The 21,469-nt window shown below is 45.4% G+C and overlaps 1 protein-coding gene across 1 annotated transcript in view; it reads left to right on the forward strand.

The window, feature by feature from the left end:
• Nucleotides 1–6,864, forward strand: part of GABPA (GA binding protein transcription factor subunit alpha) — a 30,851-nt gene extending 23,987 nt beyond the window's left edge. The window contains exons 8-10 of the mRNA XM_068270587.1: nt 4,020–4,163; nt 5,472–5,664; nt 6,487–6,864. Coding sequence (XP_068126688.1) covers nt 4,020–4,163; nt 5,472–5,664; nt 6,487–6,709 — 560 coding nt within the window. The 3' untranslated portion in view covers nt 6,710–6,864. The remainder of the gene's footprint in view (nt 1–4,019; nt 4,164–5,471; nt 5,665–6,486) is intronic.
• Nucleotides 6,865–21,469: the final 14,605 nt, after the last annotated feature.

Consider the following 21,469-nt stretch of genomic DNA (forward strand, 5'->3'; position numbering starts at 1 on the left):
TGTGTTGGCTATTAGAGATATGCATTGTTAAAGAAAACCTGAACTGAAAATTAAAAGTCAAAATAAGCATACACAAGTCATACTTACCTTCCAAGTAGTCTACTCCTTAGTGTCTTTCTCCTGTCCCGCGTCCTGTTTGTTCACTGTGATCAAGGGAATTTTCCGTCCTCCATTTTGAAAATGGCCATTACCCATAACAGCTTTCTGGTCAGCACACAGTTCAACTGTAACATCGCCCACTTGAGCCATAGGGAAACATGGACATTACCTGGTGCATCCGTTTTCCTCTCAGCTATAACTGACAGCAACTGATATTTTACTAACAGCAACTGATATATTTCAGATCTGACAAAATATTGTCAGAACTGGAAGGGATTATTGTCAGAAGAAAATGGTGAGCTTCTGAGAGGAACTGATGGCAAGGTACCTATGTAATGTTCATTTGAAGTTACCTCATGTGTTTATTTTAAATATTTTTACTCAGTACAGGTTCTCTTTAAAGGGAAGCTAAACTGAGGAGATGGATTGTTCCTTTTAAAATACCAGTTGCCCGACTCTCCTGCTGATCCTGTGTCTCTAATACTTTTAGTCACAGCCCCTCAACAAGCATGCAGATCAGGTGCTCTGACTGAAGTCAGACTGGATTAGCTGCATGCTTGTTTCAGGTGTGTGATTCAGCCACTACTGCAGTCAGAGATCAGCAGGACTGCCAGGCAACTGTTATTGTCTAAAAGGAAACATCCATATCCCTGTCAGTTTAGGTTCCCTTTAACCTTCCTGGTGGTAAAAGCTATGCCGCGCAGGAGGATATCTCAGCCCCTGGTGGGGCGATTCGCCCCATTTAAAGTGCTGTGCGCGCAGCTAGCACTTTGCTAGCCGCGCGCACAGCTTGATCGCCGCCGCTCTGTGCAGATCGCACGCAGCAGCGGAAGAAGGCCCCCGCCAGAGCCCTGCGCTGCCCGGACCAATGAGTCCCAGGCAGCGCTATGGGCTGGATTGGAGGCGTCTGACGTCCATGACGTCATTCCGATCGTCGCCATGGCGACAGGAGAACCCAAACAGGGGAACGTGTTATATATGCGTTCCCCTGTTTGCTATTGATGCTGGTGACGATCGCGCTAGAGCAGTGGTTCCCAACCTTTTGAGGTATCGCCCCTTAGGGGAAGACGACTCACCCCTGTCGCCCCCCTTCTCTTAGTACGGTATACCCTTACGCCAGGTGGTGGTGCCAGTGGAGGGGGTAGCGCTGTGACCTTGCCAGCTAAAAATAGCCGGTGATTCAACTACTTTGTGCCAATTCCCTTACCGGTGTAATGTCAGCTATTGTAGCCCCGCACGTTGTGCAGCCCCGCATGCGCAGTAGGAGCCTGCGTCCCATTAAATTGTGCAGCCACGTAAAACGTCCTAAATATCTCCGCTTCCGCACCACGTACACTCCCGAAATTTTCAGGGGAGGGAGGGGACCCCCAGATCTAGCTCTGTGCCGAATTGCAGCCCCCGAGCCCCGCTGGTTCCCGAGACTGATTGCAGTAAACCTATCTCGGGAACTAGCGGGGCTCGAGGGCTACAATTCGACACAGAGCTAGATCTGGGGGTCCCCTCCCTCCCCTGAAAGTTTCGGGAGTGTACGTGGTGCGGAAGCGGAGATATTTCAGATAAATAAGATTTAACTTCCCACTGAGCATGCGCGATACTCAGTGAGGAAGGCTGCTTCCGGGCTGCAATATCTGACATTACACCGGCACGTGACCAACGAGCCCTGAGGAATTACGCAACTCTATCATGCACACTTGCATATTTTATACAGATCATATTTTTTGCCCATAATTTTCTTAAAAACGAGTGACACTGCGACACTTTATTTTTTCTGCCTTTTCATACTGGTCGCCCCCCACAAATTTACCGCCCCCCTTAGAACCCAAACGGTTGGGAACCACTGCACTAGAGGGACACATGCGCCCTCTAGTGGTGATTCTGGTAGCTTTACATGAAACAAAAAACCTTTTTTTTTTTTTTTTAAACGGATTTCTGCCTATTTGGCAGAAAAAAATCAATCGCCAGGAGGGTTCAAGAGAAACTCCGACCAAGAATTGAACTTTATCCCAATCAGTAGCTGATACCCCCTTTTACATGAGAAATCTATTCCTTTTCACAAACAGATCAGGGGGCTCTGTATGGCTGATATTGTGGTGAAACCCCTCCCACAAGAAACTTAGTACGTACTCCTGGCAGTTTCCTGTCTGTGAACCTTGCTGCATTGTGGGAAATAGCTGTTTACAGCTGTTTCCAACTGCTAAAAAGGCATGCAGCAGCTATATCACCTGCCAACAGTAAAAAATGTCACCATGTAATGTCAGAATGTAAATCAGGGATTTAAAGAAACACTGAAGTCTCTTTAAAAATCATCTTTTTATTATAAAATCCTGTGTAATATGATAGCCGTACCTAAACCACCGCATCTCCGTTGCTGAAATCTATCTAAATCCCCCCCCCCCCCCCCCCCCCTAACTCTCTCCCTTTGCTGCCCTGTACGCTTCCGTGTGAGGCGGAGCAATGAGCTGCAGCTCTTGCCTGTACACGCCTGTCAGCAGCGGATCTCCGCCTCTCCCCCGGGCCTCTCAGTGAAGGGGCGCGGGGGAGAGGCAGCGATCCGGGCTGACAGACGCGCTGAGAGGCAGAGCTGCGGCTCATAGCTCTGCCTCTCACGGAAGCGCTGCCCGGATTGCCCCCGGGGAGTTTGGGGGGATTTAGATTACAGCGGCGGAGATGCGGTGGTTTAGGTACGGCTATCATATTACACAGGATTTTATAATAAGATGATTTTTAAGATACTTCAGAGTCTCTTTAAAAGATTTTACAATGGGCAAACACTGACTAAATCATTTATACATAATTATTGTAAAAACAAAGCACTTTTTTTTTTTTTTTATTACATTATTTTCACTGGAGTTCCTCTTTAAGGAGTCAAGCAGCTCATCTAAGTACAAAGTAAACAGTCACCCATTGTGGTCACAAAAGATTGTCTTGAGCAACATTTAACCCATACGCAGTGTGGAATTTCTGTTGGAAATACTTGTTCGTTAGATGTGTTTTGATATTTTTACTTGACAAGAATTGAGGGGATTTGTAGGTTGGTCCGGCTTCCAAGGGACAAGATGGTGATGTGACTGTCGCACTAGACATGGATACCGGTTCATAATCCTCTGTTTGCTCTTGCATCAACCTTTTATTTGGTAGTTAATGAACTAGATTAGACTATTACCTATGCAATCCATTGTGAATGCTGCAACTAGACTTTTTAGGCTTTTTTCACAGGGAGGCTGAAGGTGGTGATTCATTTGCCAGCGCTAGGTACGGGTAGTGAAAAGTAGTTGGAATTTGGCTGCGTTAAAATTGCACCCGAATGGCACTCGTGGCCGGGAGGCGGGACTGCTGGACAAGTGCGCGCTATTCAGCCTTCCGTATAAAAGAGACCTCACTACTCTGCAGCTGCTGCTCCCTGCAAATCTCTGCATCTGCTTTTAGTTTAGATCTGAATCCAATGCAAGACCTGTTTGAATCGCTACACATCTCTTGTTCCACCTACATACAAATCATACCCCCAACTGCCCCCTCCACTCCACCAATACACTAACGTATACCTCTCACTAACTTTTGGACTTTTTTAGTGCTGCTCCCACTCCCTGGGACTCCCACCCTCGTTTAGTTGTAGCATACCTGTGAGGGGAGAAGTGTTTAAACACAGATACTTACCTAAGTGACTGGGAGCCATGTCTTCTTCACAGCCGTGCTTCTGTTCCTGTACGGGCGTGGCTCTACTGCACATGTGCGAGAACGATCCACGCATGCTCAGTAGTACGAAGCCGTTCGTGCACAGAGGGAAAAGCTGTGCACATGCAACTTTCTGCTACTGAGCAGGTGTGAACTGTTCTTGTGCATTCACAGTATGCGGCAGAGCTTTGTAAATAAAAATACAAGATGTTTAATCCATGGTTTATAGTATTTCATTTCTCTTACAGCTGTACAGATAATCCCAGGAAATCTCTCAAATGCAACTCCAACAACTACCATCAAAGTTATCAACACTCAAACCAAAGTGGCCAAAGTGCAGCGCGCGCCGCGTATCTCTGGGGAAGACCGGAGTTCTCCGGGAAACAGGACAGGTAACATTATTTCCTCCAATTAGACGATGGTGAGCATAGGTAGTATGAATGAGCAGGTGACATATGGCAAGAGCAGTTCTGTCAGTAGAGTTCCCAGAGCCAGGTCATGTGGTTAGACTTCTGATTTCATTTCTGTGCTGGTTAGTGAGATTCGGGAACCCTTTGCATAAGGTACACTGAATACTCATGTTTGATTAGCAAGCTAAATCCCTAGCTGGCTTTTCCTTCCTGTTCTGATCTCTGCCCACCACAACTTCCACTTTTGACCAACTGCCACAGCCATGATCAAGCTAAATAATATTATAAAGCTAAAATACAAGTGTGACCGGAATTTACCAGATAAGAATAGTTCCATTTAAAAAAAAAAAAAAAAAAAAAAAGCCTCATCCTTATCCTTTTTTGTTATTTAAGGAAAATTCTACTTGTTTTTCGGTTACGGATCCATTTAAAGGACCACTATCAAAGTAAGCAGTTTTTTGTGAACGCCATTAATAAAGAGCATAGTGATTTCTAGTAAAACTTGGGTGATGCTGCTCTTTAAAGTTCTGTGTAGAATATTAAATTTTTTGTTATCCTCCTCAGCCCATGTTTTAGGCCACATATCTGCGGCAACAAGGTAGGAGGGGGAGAGACAACCACTCTTGCTTTTAGGGCCCTGACACACTGGAGAGCGGTTTGCAGGTCGTTTGTTTTTTAAGAAAATATTTCCATCGACTTACATTAAAATTGCAGCAAAATAGCCTCGATCACAATTTTTTGGGAAAAATCGCAGTTACCATTTTGCTGCGATTTTAATGCCTGTCAATGGAAGAGTTTCTTTTAAAAACAAAAACTGCTGGCAAAACACTCTCCTGTGTGTCAGGTGCCTTATTCTAAGCACCAAGTTTCTTAGAGGAAAAATGCATAACTGCAGTAACTTCTGCAGGGTCTTCAAGTGACCTAAAGCATATGTGCATGATCAGTTGGTTATAATTAGTTGCTTCTGGTTCTGGACAAAGAACCAAAATAATAATGCTGACCAAATTTGTCACATCTCTGAATATTAGTCTTGTGCCACCTGTAATGTTTTCCTGTCTGCCTTTATTATACTGTGAAAAAGACGGAACCACAAAAGGTTAGCAATCAAATGCATGTCTCACTTACTGGACAACACTGTGAATGTAATTAATAGAGCATGGTTCTTTTTATCAAAGCAAATTATGGTTAAATGTTGTTTTAGGGTTTTACACTGGTGTAGAACATTCTATTTCATAGTGGTCACGATTCTCCTTATGTCACCTTCCGACCATATTTGCTTCTCCCCTGCAGGTAACAATGGACAGATCCAGCTGTGGCAGTTCCTCCTGGAGCTCCTCACTGACAAGGATGCCAGAGACTGTATCTCATGGGTGGGGGATGAAGGGGAGTTCAAACTAAACCAGCCGGAGCTCGTGGCTCAGAAATGGGGTCAGCGCAAAAATAAGCCTACAATGAACTATGAGAAGCTCAGCCGTGCACTTCGGTGAGTACTTCCTTTCTGTGCAGGTGCTGGCTTTCCAGCAATGCTGGTCTGGCTTTCTGCATTTACATTTGCCATTAATAATTAACGGTTTCTTCTAAACGGTCTATTAAAGGTAGCTATATATCTAGCAATGATTATGGCTACCTTGATTATTGACCAAAAGACAAATCTATTGATTGACTTGCCAAGTTGCCTGATGTATGGCCTCCTTTACAGCACCATATTGGTTTAGTTGTGAGGTGGGTCACTGTGTAACTGGCTGGCAGTAGAGCTGCACATTAGGTAGCCTTCTAACCTCTACAGCCCTGTCTTGTGACTTCTCATAGTGAGATCAGAATCAAGTGCCAGCATCTTCTCACGTGACAGCTGCCTGACCTCAGTATTTGTTTGCTACTGGAAAGAGGAGCCCTATAGTGAGAATACACGTGTGGATGTTGGCTGGGTTCAGCTGATCAGTGAATTGCAAAAAATTGTTGTTTGTTTGGGTAGCTTTGAATAAAGCTCTGTACGCAATCAGGTGTGTGTACGCTTGGCAAATGACTAGATGAGCTGATCACATGACTGTTGGGTCGCGGGCTCCTATTGGCTTTCCGGCTCCCCCGTACACGGCAGCTGGAGTGTCATCTGACCAGCATCTGGACATGTGACACACTGACGTGTGCACTTACGCTGGAAGCTGCTAGGAGCCCACGAGATAATGGAGGCTTGCATTATCCCTCAGGCATGCTGATTGGTTGGGAGATAAGTGGGATTCTGCTGTTTACCTTTGTTATTGTCTTTTGTGGAAAAGTACTTATTCCATTTATTTGTCTCCCCCACCAGGTATTACTATGATGGTGACATGATTTGTAAAGTTCAAGGCAAGAGGTTTGTGTACAAGTTTGTGTGTGACCTGAAGACTTTGATTGGCTACAGCGCAGCAGAGCTGAGCCGCTTAGTGGCGGAGTGTGAACAGAAGAAAATGGCCAAACTGCAGCTACACGGCATAGGACAGCCTGTCACAGCTCTAGCCTTGGCAACCGCCTCACTGGAGAAGGACCATTGAGGCTGACCTCCCAGCAGCCTTCCTTCTTCACTCGGAGCCCGAAGCGCTTTTATTTTCAGACTGTACAGTGTTCGGCTTGGTTTTCTACAGAGGACTTTAATAAATTTGGAACTTGTTACGTTTCATATTACAAGTTTCTTTGCAAAAGCCCTTAATTTGAAGGGAGCATGATATATTTTATATATTTTGAATATGAACTTCTCAATGGTTTCCACTTTTTAGTCGGGTCGACGCTCCCTGCCCCACCTTGCGACCTTGATGTCGCCACCCATCATTTCACACAGTGACTTCCTGAGACTTTAAACCTTTTTTTTTTTGTTATTTTGAGGATATGAAATAGCATTTTTTCCCCCTGCTTTAACACTATATGTTAAAGTTTTCCTACTATGTTCAAAGCTTTTATTATTTTCTGTATAGTTCAAGATGCCTTTCAAACATTTGGAAATGTGAAAACGTAAAGTGCACCTGTTACCTTCTGGCAGATGGTATAATGTAGGGAATACTGACTCTGCCCTTTCGTGTGTCTGAGAATCCAGGCAACTGATCCTCTTTGTTTCCATTGCATTGGGAAATAATTGCTCTTGAAATAGCATGTAATTCAGGACTCAGAATAAGGCAGAATCTACCTCACGATTCTGTTTGCTTTGTGGAATCCTCTTAAAGGATACCTGAGGTGACATGATGAGATAGACATGGGTATGTACAGTGCCAAGCACACAAATAGCAGTGTTCCTTTTTTTCTTTCTCTGCCTGAAAGAGTTAAACATCAGGTATGTAAGTGGCAGTTCCTGTTGGAGTCAGGACTGGGTCAGATTAGTGATAAGAAATTACAACTATAAAACACTTTCCTAGCAGAAAATGGCTTCAGAGAGCAGGAAAGAGATAAAAAGGGTCATTAGTTCATAGATTACAGCTCTGACATACTTCAATGAATGTGTCATTGAGCAAAAACAATAAAACAGTAAAAACTTAAAATAGATGTAAATATAAAATAAAACTGTAATATCTTTAAAAGTCATTTTTAAGAGGAGGGTATATATAATTGTTTGTTTCATTTGTTTCTTTTCACTTTTCACTGGTTGTCCTTTAAAGTGGGCCTGAACTCTTGCACAGGACAGAAGGAAAATACACAAATATACCCTGTGTGTATTTAGAAAGTTTAGCCTGTCTAATAATACCTTATTTGTGATGAATTACAAGTGTAATTTGATCACTTGGCTGTTTCAGCTGACTGCCATGGCAGAGCAGCTAATTGGTAAACACAGTATGTTAATATGTCTGCTACTGTTAAAGCAGGAAGTAAACATACTGCAGATTTATTACAGGGTTTGTATCAGCTGTAACAGAAAAGTTGCAGGTTTTTTTTCTATTAATAGACTGCCAGGGAGGGTAAACTGCCAGGGGTAGTGCAGCACTTTAAAAAAAGAAAATGTCAAATCATATAGCTAGCCTAGTGCTAGCTACATGATAGCTGCTGTGCAGCGGCATCCCCTCACCCCTTCCGATCGCCTCCTGCGATCAGAGCAAACAGGAAATCCTGTTCAGAATGGTATTTCCTTTTTGGCTTCCCCTGTTGCCATGGCGACGATTGGGATGATGTCATCCACGTCATGGTGTTGGAGGGAGTCCTGATCCACCCATTAGCGCTGCCTGGCAGTGATTGGCCAGGCTGTGCAAGGGGTCTGGGGGGGTGTGGTGAGGCGAATCGGTGTGGAGTGGCAGGCGATCGGTTTGTACACACTGCTAGCAAAAAAAAAAAAAATATTATGCAAATTGGCCCGCCAGGGCCTGAAAAATCATCTGCGGCGGCTTACTGCTAGGGAGGTTAAAGGTTCTGCTGTTTCTTATCTTTTTACAGCAATGAGGAAGTTCTGAGTTCAGGTTTGCTTTAACCTTTCTGGCGGTAAGCCTGAGCTGAGCTCGGGCTATGCTGTGCAGGAGGATTTCTCAGGCCCTGCTGGGCTGACTTGCTCACTTTTTTTTTTTTTTTTGCAACACGTAGCTAGCACTTTGCTAGCTGCGTGTGCATTCCGATCGCCGCCGCTCCGAGCTCGATTGCCGCTGTTCGCCAGGCCATGCGTTCTTTGAGTGGGATTTCCTGATTAAAGATCACCAGAGGCGATCGAAGCGGGCGGGGGGATGCTGCTGCAAAGCGGCTATCACATGATTTAAAAAGAAAAAAAAAATTAAAAATAGTGCTGCGTTGCCACCTGGCGGTTTCTATTAGACCGCCAGGGAGGTTAAGATACTTGAGGATATTCTGAACAGTTGGTTCTCATCCTTACCCCACCTCCCAGCTAGTAGTCTAGGTGTTGATGGCGCCAGGTAATTTAGGCTAGGTTCTTCCACCTGAGCGGAAGATGGAATGGCCAGCGGGCGTAAACAGTGCCGTGTTTGGCTGGTTCCTGGGGCAGATGCTCTTCAGCCATATTATGCTATAAGGGAAACGCTCTCTGGGAAAAAACATAGACCACAAAAAAGTGTGGTCTACTGTACTGCGGACAGATCTGTTACAGATTGACAAACGTGAATGATTCCTGTTTATAAAATAGGATCCATTCACTGTCTGTTTTCTGATGCGGTAAAACAGACAAAAATGTCAATTTTCCAGTGTAGTGGGGACACAGCCTGATGCCAATCCACTTGGAACCTTTTTTTTTTTCATTCATTAGTGGTTTTCTGTTGGCACTGATTTGTAAACCGTGTGATGTAGGCCAGGGGACTTCTGATGTCATAGCTGTTCTCTGTGGCTGAGATAGAATCCCTGCCCCCTGATTTGTGTCATGGTATTTATATCAATAGACTAAGGCAGACAGTATGCTTTGGCTGCATTCCTTTGCTGCAGTGGAATGCCTCTTCCTCCAGCCTCCTTTGCAGCAGCGGGATACATCTCCCTCCACCCTCTTTCACATAGCGGGATGCCTCTCTCTCCCGCAGTGGGATGCTTTCTGATAGTGAAGGTTGGATGAATGTTAAGGGGCCCATACACTTAACGATTTTTCCGCCGATATACAGCTGTTTCGATCATAGTGATAGTGTAAAATCGCCGCGCACACTGCTGACAGAACAATTGATTTCCGTCCGAAATCCATCGTTCCCGTCGACCCATCCGTGCAAAAGATTTTTCTTGATCGCTGGTCGGTCGGGAGTGCGTCGTTAGCAGCATTCAAATGCCTGACGACTGACGCAATGTAGCGGCTATACATTGCCTGTTCCGGCCGGTGCGAATCCCTGCTCACTGCTGTCTTCTCTGGTCTGGTCTCCGGCATGCTTCACTTCTTCCTGCTCGGCAGGAAGTTTAAACAGTAGAGCGCTCTACTGTTTAAACTTCCTGCCGGGCAGGAAGAAGTGAAGCATGCCGGAGGCCAGAGTGGAGAAGACAGCAGAGCCAGAGGGGATTTGGGCTGGCGGAACAGGTTATGTAGGTAGGTAGGTATGTATGGGAGGGGTGGTAGTACCACCACCACCACAGATTGTGAACAATTTCAGGCTGAAATCGGTTCACAATCTGTTTGCAGTAAAGGTGGCCATACGATCCTTCTCTGATCAGTTTCGATCAGAGAGAGATCTATCTGTTGGTTGAATCTGATGCCAAATCGGCCAGTATATTGCCACCTTTAGTGGTGTATTCAGACTGAAATGCAATAGCCTGTAATCCTGAGAATACACTGTTTGTTTTGGAGATGTAATAATAAGCAGATAGTGTTGCGCCTAATCGGAAGCAGCTAGTACTGTTAAGGGGTCCCAATTCCTCAGATGTGCATCAAACAGATAATGGGTAACAGACTGCGCTAAATAAAATATCATTAAAAACTTTAATAGTAAAATTATAAAAACCATTTCAGTGTGAGGTAAATAAGGGATTTGATAACTCCTTATATTAAGAGGAGATGTGAATCTCATATGGCTTAAAAGTGCGTGGTGCATAAAAGGATATTGCACAATATTGTGCAATATCCTTTTATGCACCACGCACTTTTAAGCCATATGAGATTTACATCTCTTAATATAAGGAGTAATCAAATCCCTTATTTACCTCACACTGAAATTGTTTTTATAATTTTACTATTAAAGTTTTTAATGATATTTTATTTAGCGCAGTCTGTTACCTATTATCTGTTTTGGAGATGGTTGATAGAAAATTTTTGACATGTCTGGTCTCCCTTTTGCCGCTTGATTTCTGATAGAAGTGAATGGAAAAAGATAAGAAAAATGAGCGGAAGATAAGATTATCGACTGCAAAATTGAGCAGCAAAAACAATTGAGAGGAGAATTGAGCGCCAGAAACGAACAGTGTAATCCCAGCATTACATGCACTTATTTTCAACTGTTCACTGGAGACTCCCCTACCTGATCATAGTTTGTTTACATAATGCTCTTGTGAGCTTTGCCACCTCCACTGACCTGTCCAGGAATTTCCATATACTTGGCACAGTAGTATTAGATAAATGCTGGAAGAGGAAATTATCAGTGATCTTCTGGAACCTTGAGAGTTTCAGTACATGCACTAGGTTTAGAAGCATTTAATAGAACATTATGGATCCCTTCTGAGCCTCATCTGTAGTGGTGATGCGTGTGCTGTGTTAGCTGCAGCCTTGCTGATCTCCTGCTGCTGCCTGGGAATTCCTGCAAAGGCTGCAAGACGGTGACCTTTCAGGCTAACTGCTCTCCTATTTTACTAAATATTCAGCAAGTGCTTTGTCAGTAAGGCGTGGGGCACTGAGCGGATTTGGATGCGATCCGCCGGCCACATCCGCCTGCAAATCCGCTTGGCTAATGTATTTCAATGGGCTAGTGCACACCGGCGGTTTGAGGCTTTTAGCCTCCTGCTGCACGTTTTGCTAAAAACCTCAAGCTGCCGGTGTGCGCCATACATTGAAATACAATAGCCAAGCGTTTTCACTGGCTGATGCGGCCGGCGAATCGCATACAAAATCCGCTCGGTGTGCACCCGGCCAAATATCGGCTCTCTGTTCCAAAAACTGCTAGCATTTAGACTATCTGCTAGCGGTTTTGGTGTGCACTGTGCCTAAGGCACAAATTCAGCCTCACCATTGGCCCAGATGTGGAATTTAGATCTACCTTTACCTCCTTAGCGGTAACCCCGTGCTGGACACTGGGTAAGCCGCCTCGGATGATATCTCAGCCCCTGGTGGGGTGATTTACATTCTGTAAAGTGCTGTATGCGCAGCTAGCAGTTTGCTAGCCACGCGTACAGTTTGATCGCCGCAGCGAAGAGGGCCCCCGCCAGAGCCCTGTGCAGCCCGGACCAATCACTCCCGGGCAGCGCAAAGGGCTGGATCGGGTGTGCCTGACGTCCATGACGTCATTCCGATTGTCGCCATGGCGACAGGAGAAGCCAAACAGGAGATCACGTTCTATACACAATCTCCTGTTTGCTGTTGTTGCCGGCGGCGATCGGGCTAGAGGGACACATGCACCCTCTAGTGGTGTTTCATGTAGCTACCACTCGGGTAGCTACATGAAACAAAACAAAAAAAAAAAATTACAAAAAAAGTGTAATGCAGCCTCCTTGGCGAAAAAAGGAGGTTAAAGAACCACTATCACAAAACATTGTTAAAAATGTGTGTATATGTAGGAAATGTACATTTGAGTAAAATGCATTATAAATGTGTATACTGTTCAAAAAAAAAGGGGGGGGGCACTTGACTTTATTTTGTTTGTGTTCCCTTTGTTTTTTTGAGCAGTAGATTTTCTTATATTGCTGCCTCTTACAGTAGGTAGTAAAAATCTTGACAAGTATTGGACTAGTCCAACTCCTTATGAGGGATTCTCAGAATCTTTATTTTCAAAGGCAGTTACTGAATAGTAGTTGCTCAGTCCAGCTGCCGACATAGTGTGCAAGCAAATCGGCCTACTGTAAGCAACAGCAACATAGGAGAAGAGTAACTTATAGTACATTTTATGCTGGGGAAAAAATGTACTTATATGTATGTGTACACATGCATTCTAAATTATTATATTTACCTGTTTCGGACGGCTTCTTTTCCTCCACTGGCGGTTCTGATCTTCCAGCAGGTCTTCTGGGTCCTGATCACATGATCTGACGTGATCAGGATCCAGGAAGACCGTGTTGGTGTTAAATCACGACCTAGTGGTGGCAGAGTCTTTTATCACCCCTCTTCCACCAACAGGTGGCGCTGTAACACTGACATAGTCACCTGGATCCTGGTCACATACAGTATATCATGTGGTCGGAACTGACCGGGATTACATTGCTGCTGTCGTGGCGATAGAAGAAGCCAATCCAGCGGTCTGGACTGGTAACTATGCACACACGCTTTTAGGGTGATTTCAGAAATCGCCAGCGCTTACAAAAAATGAAAACGCCCTTCGTGTGAACAAGACCTAAAAGTTTCTTGCTGCCTGCTCTACATTTCCTGCCACGCTGGGGAAGTCGCACTTCCCCAGAGGTAGGAAACATCCAGCCCTGCAGCCACATAAGGTTTTACTTTGTCTGCTAAAGGGTGACTGGAGGGAAGATGCTTCCCCCACAGTAAAGGATCTTGCAGAGGTTTCCCAAGTCCTTTGCTTGTTGCTGGGACCCCCTGGAAGCTTATGGCTGCACTCCCGTGCATGAACGAGCATGACGTTACTGCGCAGGCACAGGACTTATTGCGCCTGCACAGTAGCTTGGAGGCGCTTGGGCTTGCTAACAAAAAAAAAAAAAAAAAGTTGAACCTTATCGGCTCTGCACTGATCGGCCATGCTATGTAAAAAAAAAAAAGACCAAAAACAACCTTATTTTAAAGAGACCCTGAAGCAAAAAAAATTAATAAAAATGATATAATGAAATGGTTGTGTAGTACGGATAATTACTAGATTAGTAGCAAAGAAAATATTCTCATTTTTATTTTCAGTTATATAGTTTTTGTTATAACATTGCATCATTCTCTATTTGCATTTCACACACTACTCAGCAATGTAAATGATTTTACAGAGCAAGCCAGTGAACGTTTGAACTGTCTTCTGGAGAGAAAAAGAAAATACAGTGACTGACAGTTGAGATAACAAGCTTCAGAAGACAAAGCCGTCTGCGACTTTGAAAGTTGTGGATCTCAATGGCTCTTTTGCATAGAGAACACCTGGAGTTTCTTAACTCTTCCTGTACTGGAAACAATATTAGACTTATGTCTCTGCTCCTAATGTTTTATTTCTTAGCTGTACTAGACCTACACATTATATCTCTTTTTTTTATTTTATTTTTTTGCTTCAGTGCCTCTTTAAAGGACAACTGAGGTAACATGATGATACACGTATATGTACAGGGTCTAGCACACAAATAACTAGGCCATGTTTCTTTTTTCTTTCTCTGCCTGAAAGTTAAATATCAGGTCTGCAAGTGACAATTTCTGTTTGGGTTGAATTGGGTCAGACTATTGAAGAACCCTCACTGATAAGTAATTACAGCCATAAAACCCTTTCCTGTCAGTAAATGGCTTCTGTGAGCAGGAAAGCGATATGAAAAGGGGTCAATAATTCATAGATTTGAGCTCTAGTATACTTCTGTCAATGAGTAGAGACCATGAAACAGTAAAAACTAGATTTAAATATAAAACTCTGATATTTAAAAAAAAAAAAAAAAGTCATTTGAGGAGGATAGATACAATTGTTTTTCTCATCAGTTTTTCACCTTGGATATCCTTTAAGGGGTGGGGGGTAACCATTCCGGAACGGTGAGGTAAAGGGGAACCCTCGATTATCATGAGGCAAGTATCTAAATTGGCCACTTCTTTTCCCTTCAGGTACACTTTAAGACTCATTTAACATGTCTTTTCCTCTGTCTTCCTGCACATTATGCCACTGCTAAGTAACAGGTGCACTTTGAGTACCTCCCTGCCTGTACTGCGATGACCGGTATTTGTAGGCTGGTTATTTCACTAGACGTCAGACTGTCTCTGAGGCTGGAGACACTTTGTGCCTCAGCTATGCCACCATTTAGTCACAGCGGCATCCCCTTTGTACAAGGGGCTTCATCCTTCCCCTCTGAAGCAGACATGCTGCAGATATCGGGCAGTGTGGCCTTTATGCTTCTTACTGTGATCTTTTATATTAAAGGATATAGTTTATCCCTATAATGTTCATGTTCTGGCTTTTCTCTTGCGTTTGCTGGAAAGTTTGAGTGGTGCAAACACAATAAATTGCCATTAAGTTAAATATTGCAAAAGTGTTGTGAGACCACAATTTCCTCCATGTGAGAGATTCAATAAAGTTTTTGTTTTGAAAGAGGTGATAACAGGTAAGTACTGTGCCCCAGTGTCCTTGTCACTAGAAGGCCTGTTTACACGGGCACCATTCTATGGCCCACAGGTGTCAAACTCAAGGCCCGCGGGCCAAATGTGTCCCTCCTGCTATTTACAAAAATCAATTAACCCTTCGCACACTCACATGCAAATGTAGCCACACCCCCTTCAGCACCTCCCTTTCCCTAATAATTTATTTACTGTCCTAACTAGAGGCGATGTGCCTGGATATATGTATGTTTATCCTGCTATTTACAGTGGGCCTTGAGAGCTTTAACCTCCCTGGCGTTCTATTAAAATCGCCAGGGAGGCTGCGGGAGGGTTTTTTTTAAATTAAAAAAAAACTATTTCATGCAGCCAACTGAAAGTTGGCTGCATGAAAGCCCACTAGAGGGCGCTCCGGAAGCGTACTTTCGATCGCCTCCGGCAATCGAAAGTAACAAGATAGGCCGCAATGAGCGGCCTATCTTGTTTCGCTTTCCTCGTCGCCATGGCGACGAGCGGAGTGACGTCATGGACGTCAGTCGACGTCCTGACGTCAGAGCCGCCCGATCCAGCCCCTAGCGCCGGCCGGAACTGTTTGTTCCGGCTGCACTGGGCTCGGGCGGCTGGGGGGACCCTCTTTCGCCGCTGCACGCGGCGGATCGCCGCGGAGCGGCGGCGATCGGGCAGCACACGCGGCTGGCAAAGTGCCGGCTGCGTGTGCTGCTTTTTTCAGATTGAAAATTGGCCCAGCAGGGCCTGAGCGGCGACCTCCGGCGGCATACCCCGAGCTCAGCTCGGGATTACCGCCAAGGGGGTTAAAGTGTAACTGTCGGGCATAAAATCCAAAAAAAAATTATTTTTATCTGGTAAACAAGTAATAAGGATGCTAACCAGGCAATCCAAAAGTTAAAATCTCTATTTTTTTTTTTTTTTTTTGATAAATTTGATTATTCCCCAGTTTACCTGACTCTTATTTGGTACACACAAATTTGGTATGCAAAAAAGGAAGTTGCAGGGCATGCTGGTTTGTCCTTTTTTGCTTCTCTAGTAGAGAAGCAAAAGATGACAGCCCAGCATGCCCTGCAACTTCCTTTTTGCGTACCAAATTTTGTGTGTACCAAGTAAGAGTCAGGTAAACTGGAGAATGATCATTCATCAACAAGAAAAGTAATAGAGATTTTAACTTTTGGATTGCCTGGTTAGCATCCTTATTACTTGTTTACCAGATAGGCATAAAATCAAAACTCTATTTTTTATTTTTAACAGTTACACTTTAACCTCCTTGGCGGTTAAATTTTTCCGCCAAGGAGGCTGCATTGCACTTTTTTTTTTAATTTTTTGTTTCATGTAGCTACCTGAGTGGTAGCTACATAAAACACCACTAGAGGGCGCATGTGTCCCTCTAGTCCGATCGCCGCCGGCCACAAAAGTAAACAGAACATCGCGTATAGAACGCGATCTCCTGTTTGGCTTCTCCTGTCGCCATGGCGACGATCGGAATGACGTCAGCCCCATCCGATCCAGCCCTTTGTGCTGCCCGGGACTGATTGGTCCAGGCTGCGCAGGGCTCTGGCGAGGGGCCTCTCTTCCGCCGCTGCATGCGGACAATCGCCGCAGAGCGGTGGCAATCGAGCTGGACACGTAGCTAGCAAAGTGCTGGCTGCGTGTACAGCAATTTACAGAACAGAAATCGCCCCACCAGGGGCTGAGATATCCTCCGTGGCGGCTTACCCCGAGCTCAGCTCAGGGGTACCGTTAAGGAGGTTAAACTTAGGGAACCTTAACTGAGATATGGATTTTTCCTTTTAAACCAGGCATGTCAAACCGGTCCTTCAAGGGCCGAGGTCCTCACACATTTTTGGTACAGCTCAAATTAATTGATGGGTCTGTATCAGGAAAGGCGTGGTCCATCAGGTAGAACACATTCCTCTCGTTCTCAGTCCATCCTAAACACTGGTGTGGATCTGGCCCTCCAGGCCTGGAGTTTGACACCTGAGTTTTAAACCATACCAGTTGCTTGTCAGTTCTGCTGATCTCTTTGAGCTGGTTTGCTTGCCCACTGCTTCCCGGCGATCACGTTTTGGTCCGTGATCGCAATTTTATTGGTAAAATCTCACAATTTCAGTGCGCTTTGTGATTCCCATCAATAGAAAGAGGATCACAGTGCAATCGCTCCAAGGATGCTGCATGCATCAAAATTGCAAATGCCGCAGTGTGAATGTATCCATAGAGATACATTAGTAGAAGCGCTGAAAAAGTGCCAAGTGTGAACCAGCCCTTTGGCTGCAGTGGTGGCTGAATCACACACCTGAAACAAGCATGCAGCTAATCCAGTCTGACTTCAGTCAGAGCACCTGATCTGCATGCTTGTTGAGGGGCTGTGGCTAAAAGTATTAGAGACACAGGATCAGCAGGAGAGTCAGGCAACTGACTTAAAGAATCAGAATTGGTTTTATTTCGCCAAGCACAGCTGGCCATGCTCGGAATTGGGTTCGGCACACTGCTTGGACACTGAAAGTAATAAGCATTGAAACAAAAATAAAGCTAAACCGATATACAGAAACAAAATAAAAAAAACCACCGATATACAGAAACAACAGAGTAATGCGGAGATGAGACAGCGATAGTGGTACAACCGATAGCAAGACAGTAACAGTGAACCGAGCATCAGCCCGTGTAAAACAGGTGGCAGACAGCAGATGGCTCTGGCCTACGGTGGGGTGACTTGTCCGTAGTGGGGGGGGAGAATGGATCAACAATAGGATGAATCAAAGTTCAAGAGTCTGACGGCTGCAGGGAAAAGTGTTCAAGCGCCTTGTGGTCCTGGCTGGGATGTAAGGATAGAAAAACAATGGAGAGCGTCTACTAGCAAATATCACAAAAGTTTATTGAATCAAAATGCGGTCACATAAAACTCCCTTATCCCCCCCTAAAATACACGGCCGTGTATAGCTAGATGTCAGCTGACCATACACACTGAACCACACATAGCAGCAAAGCAATCATACTCAAACTTAGTGACAGATTTAGTGGATACTCCACAATGCAAATCTGACTTGGTTAGGTGAATGCTTTAAATCCACAGCCCAGATGCTGCAATATACATCCTCTGTGATTCTTAATCTGCCACACTGTAAAGCTGACTCAGTATACTGACACTTTCAGCTTGATGACTGTTTATAGTCTATAATAGTTGTAGGTGCGATTGCACTGCTCACCAGGCATCCTCCTCAGTTCAATTGCAAATTATTGCTTTTCAGATAGGACAATCTTAGTAAAACACAGTTCAAGGTGTAGGTACAGTTCCAAAAGCAGATTATGCACCCCTCAGCCATGGCTAAGTCTGTCACTAAGTTTGAGTATGATTGCTTTGCTGCTATGTGTGGTTCAGTGTGTATGGTCAGCTGACATCTAGCTATACACGGCCGTGTATTTTAGGGGGGGATAAGGGAGTTTTATGTGACCGCATTTTGATTCAATAAACTTTTGTGATATTTGCTAGTAGACGCTCTCCATTGTTTTTCTATCCTTATGTCCTGTATATGGAAAGCGGCTCCCCTGACAAGGGTATCAGATACTTTTTATATCTTCTTGCACTCCTCAATTAATGTTTAACCTTGTCCTGGCTGGGATGGCCCGAAACCTTTGGCCCGAAATGAGCCATCTGAAGAAGCTATGGCCTGGGTGTGAGCGGTCACCAGCAATTTTCATTGTTCTAAAGTGCAGTCTGGAATTGTAGATGAGGTCTAGAGGAGGGAGGGATCTTCCAATAATTCTCTCCACTGAACTGATGACCCTCTGTATTTTGTATCTGTCACTGGTGGATGAGCCCGCGTACCAGACCAGGATGGATGAGCAAAGACAAGACTCAATGGTGGCGGAGTAGAAGGACTTCAGAAGCTCCTGGGACATGCCAAACGTCTTTAGTTGGCATCTTGGCGAAGGAAGAAGTCTTTGCAGTGCCTTTTTCTGAGTTGATATAAAAGAAACACTGAGAGCCCAATATAGTGTAGTATGCGGCGGGTAAGTTGGTACAAAGAAAAGGTGAGACTATTATACTCACAAACACGGGTCACCACTAAGGCAACCACTGTAAATGCAGTTGAGGAGATTGAGCCTGTCCTCACTCAGAGTTAAAAGTCGCTCTCTGTAGAAAGGAAGAAAGATAGGGGTGGGTCCCCCTTTAACCAAGGGTGGACGCTTATAGACTTGTAGGTAAACAGAGGTGCCAGCAGGATAAAAACATTTACTTAAAACTTTTAAAATATGCTGGGAGGCAGAGGTGGACTTGCCTCCAACAAGCAGACTAGACAACTGTCTGGTATAGATAAATAAATATTTTATTAGTACCCCATTAGATGCATCTAATGGGGTACTAATAACAATATTTATCTATACCAGTTGTCTAGTCTGCTTGTTGGAGGTAAGTCCACCGCTGCCTCCCAGCATATTTTAAACGTTTTAAGTAAAAAAAAATTTATCCTGCTGGCGCCTCTGTTTACCAACAAGTCTTCTTCTGAGTTGAGCTGGTGTTTGCCCTCCAGGACAGGTCATCCGAGATGGTTGTTCCCAGGAGGTGGACACTGGGTACCCTTGCGACCTTGGTGCCATCAATATACATTGGGGATGGGTTAATGGCATTCTTTCTGAAATCAATGACCATCTCAATGGTTTTGGTTGTGTCTAGGACTAGCTTGTTCTCTCTGAACCAATTGCAGACTCTGTCCACCTCCTGGAAGTATGCCCGCTCGTCGCCCTTATTGACAAGGCCAATAATTGTGGTATCATCTGCAAATTTGATAATTTTGACAGAGTCTGCTGCAGATGTGCATTTGTTCGTGTATAGAGCGAACAGTAATGGTGACAAGATGCAGCCCTTAGGGGCTCCAGTGTTGGTCACTCTGGGTTTGGAGGAGATGTCACCCAGCTTGACAACCTGGGACCTGTTCGAGAGAAGGTCCGAGATCCAGAGACTGAGAGTTGGGTGGACATTGAGCTCCGTGAGATTGTTCTGTAGAATGCGGGGGCAGACAGATGGTATTAAAGGCCGAACTGAAGTCCAGGAGAAGGATTCTAGTGTAAGCGTCTGGCCCGTACAGGTGATCAGTGATAAACTCCAGGCAGATGTTAATGGCATCGTCAGTGGACCAGTTTGCTCTGTATGCAAACTGGAGTGGATGCAGTTGGTCCAGTGTGGTGTGCTTGAGGTGGGACAGGACCACTTTTTCAAGCGTCTTCATTACCACAGATGTTAGGGCCACTGTCCTTAACCTCCCTGGCGGTTTATTTATTTTGCCAGGGAGGCTGAAATGGGTTTTTTTTTAAATTAAAAAAAAAATATTTCATGCAGCCAACTGAAAGTTGGCTGCATGAAAGCCCACTAGAGGGCGCTCCGGAAGCGTACTTTCGATCGCCTCCGGCAATCGAAAGTAACAAGATAGGCCGCAATGAGCGGCCTATCTTGTTTCGCTTTCCTCGTCGCCATGGCGACGAGCGGAGTGACGTCATGGACGTCAGTCGACGTCCTGACGTCAGAGCCGCCCGATCCAGCCCCTAGCGCCGGCCGGAACTGTTTGTTCCGGCTGCGCTGGGCTCGGGCGGCTGGGGGGACCCTCTTTCGCCGCCGCACGCGGCGGATCGCCGCGGAGCGGCGGCGATCGGGCAGCACACGCGGCTGGCAAAGTGCCGGCTGCGTGTGCTGCTTTTTACAGAATGCAAATCGGCCCAGCAGGGCCTGAGCGGCGACCTCCGGCGGCATACCCCGAGCTCAGCTCGGGATTACCGCCAAGGAGGTTAAGTTGTTTAGGTCAGGGACCCCTTGCTTTTTTGGTACAAGAATGATGGTGGATTTTTTGAAGCATGCGGAGACCTTCCCTTCACTAAGGGACTTGGCGAAGATGGAGGTGAGGACGGGGGCTAGCTGACGCGAGCAGGTCTTCAAACATGCTTGTGACATGCCATCAGGGCCAGAGGCTTTTCTTGCGTTTAGTGTAGACAGGAGGCGCAGAACTTCGGCCTCGCTTACTGCCGGGGGCATGTGCTCGAGCTAAGTTCAACACTCACAGGGGCGGAAGATTTTGAGTGTCCTCCCAGGGCTGCTAGGTCCTCAAACCTGCAGTAAAAGTCACTGAGTTCCTCTGCTAGCTCAGGGCTTGGCGTCGCATGTTGGGGGGCAGGCTTATAGTTGGTGGCAGACTTAAGACCCTTCCATACAGCCCAAGGGTCGTTTGAGCTGAGGTTGTGCTGCATCCTTTCAGCGTACGACTGCTTTGCCGCGCGCAGTTCTCGATTGAGGGAGTTTCTTGCCATCCTGAAGTCCTTCAGGGAGCCAGACTTGTGTGCAGCTTCCTTGCGCTTTCGCAGTTGACGGAGCTTGCCGGTGAACCATGGTTTGTCATTGGGATTGATCTTAAAGGACTTTGTGGGGAAGCAGGAGTCCTCACAGAAGCTGATATAGGATGAGACAACATCAGCCCACTCATCCAAGTCGGATGCTTCCAGAGCCTGCCAG

The sequence above is a fragment of the Hyperolius riggenbachi genome, chromosome 2 (assembly GCF_040937935.1).
Source record: "Hyperolius riggenbachi isolate aHypRig1 chromosome 2, aHypRig1.pri, whole genome shotgun sequence".
Taxonomy (NCBI): Eukaryota; Metazoa; Chordata; class Amphibia; order Anura; family Hyperoliidae; genus Hyperolius; species Hyperolius riggenbachi.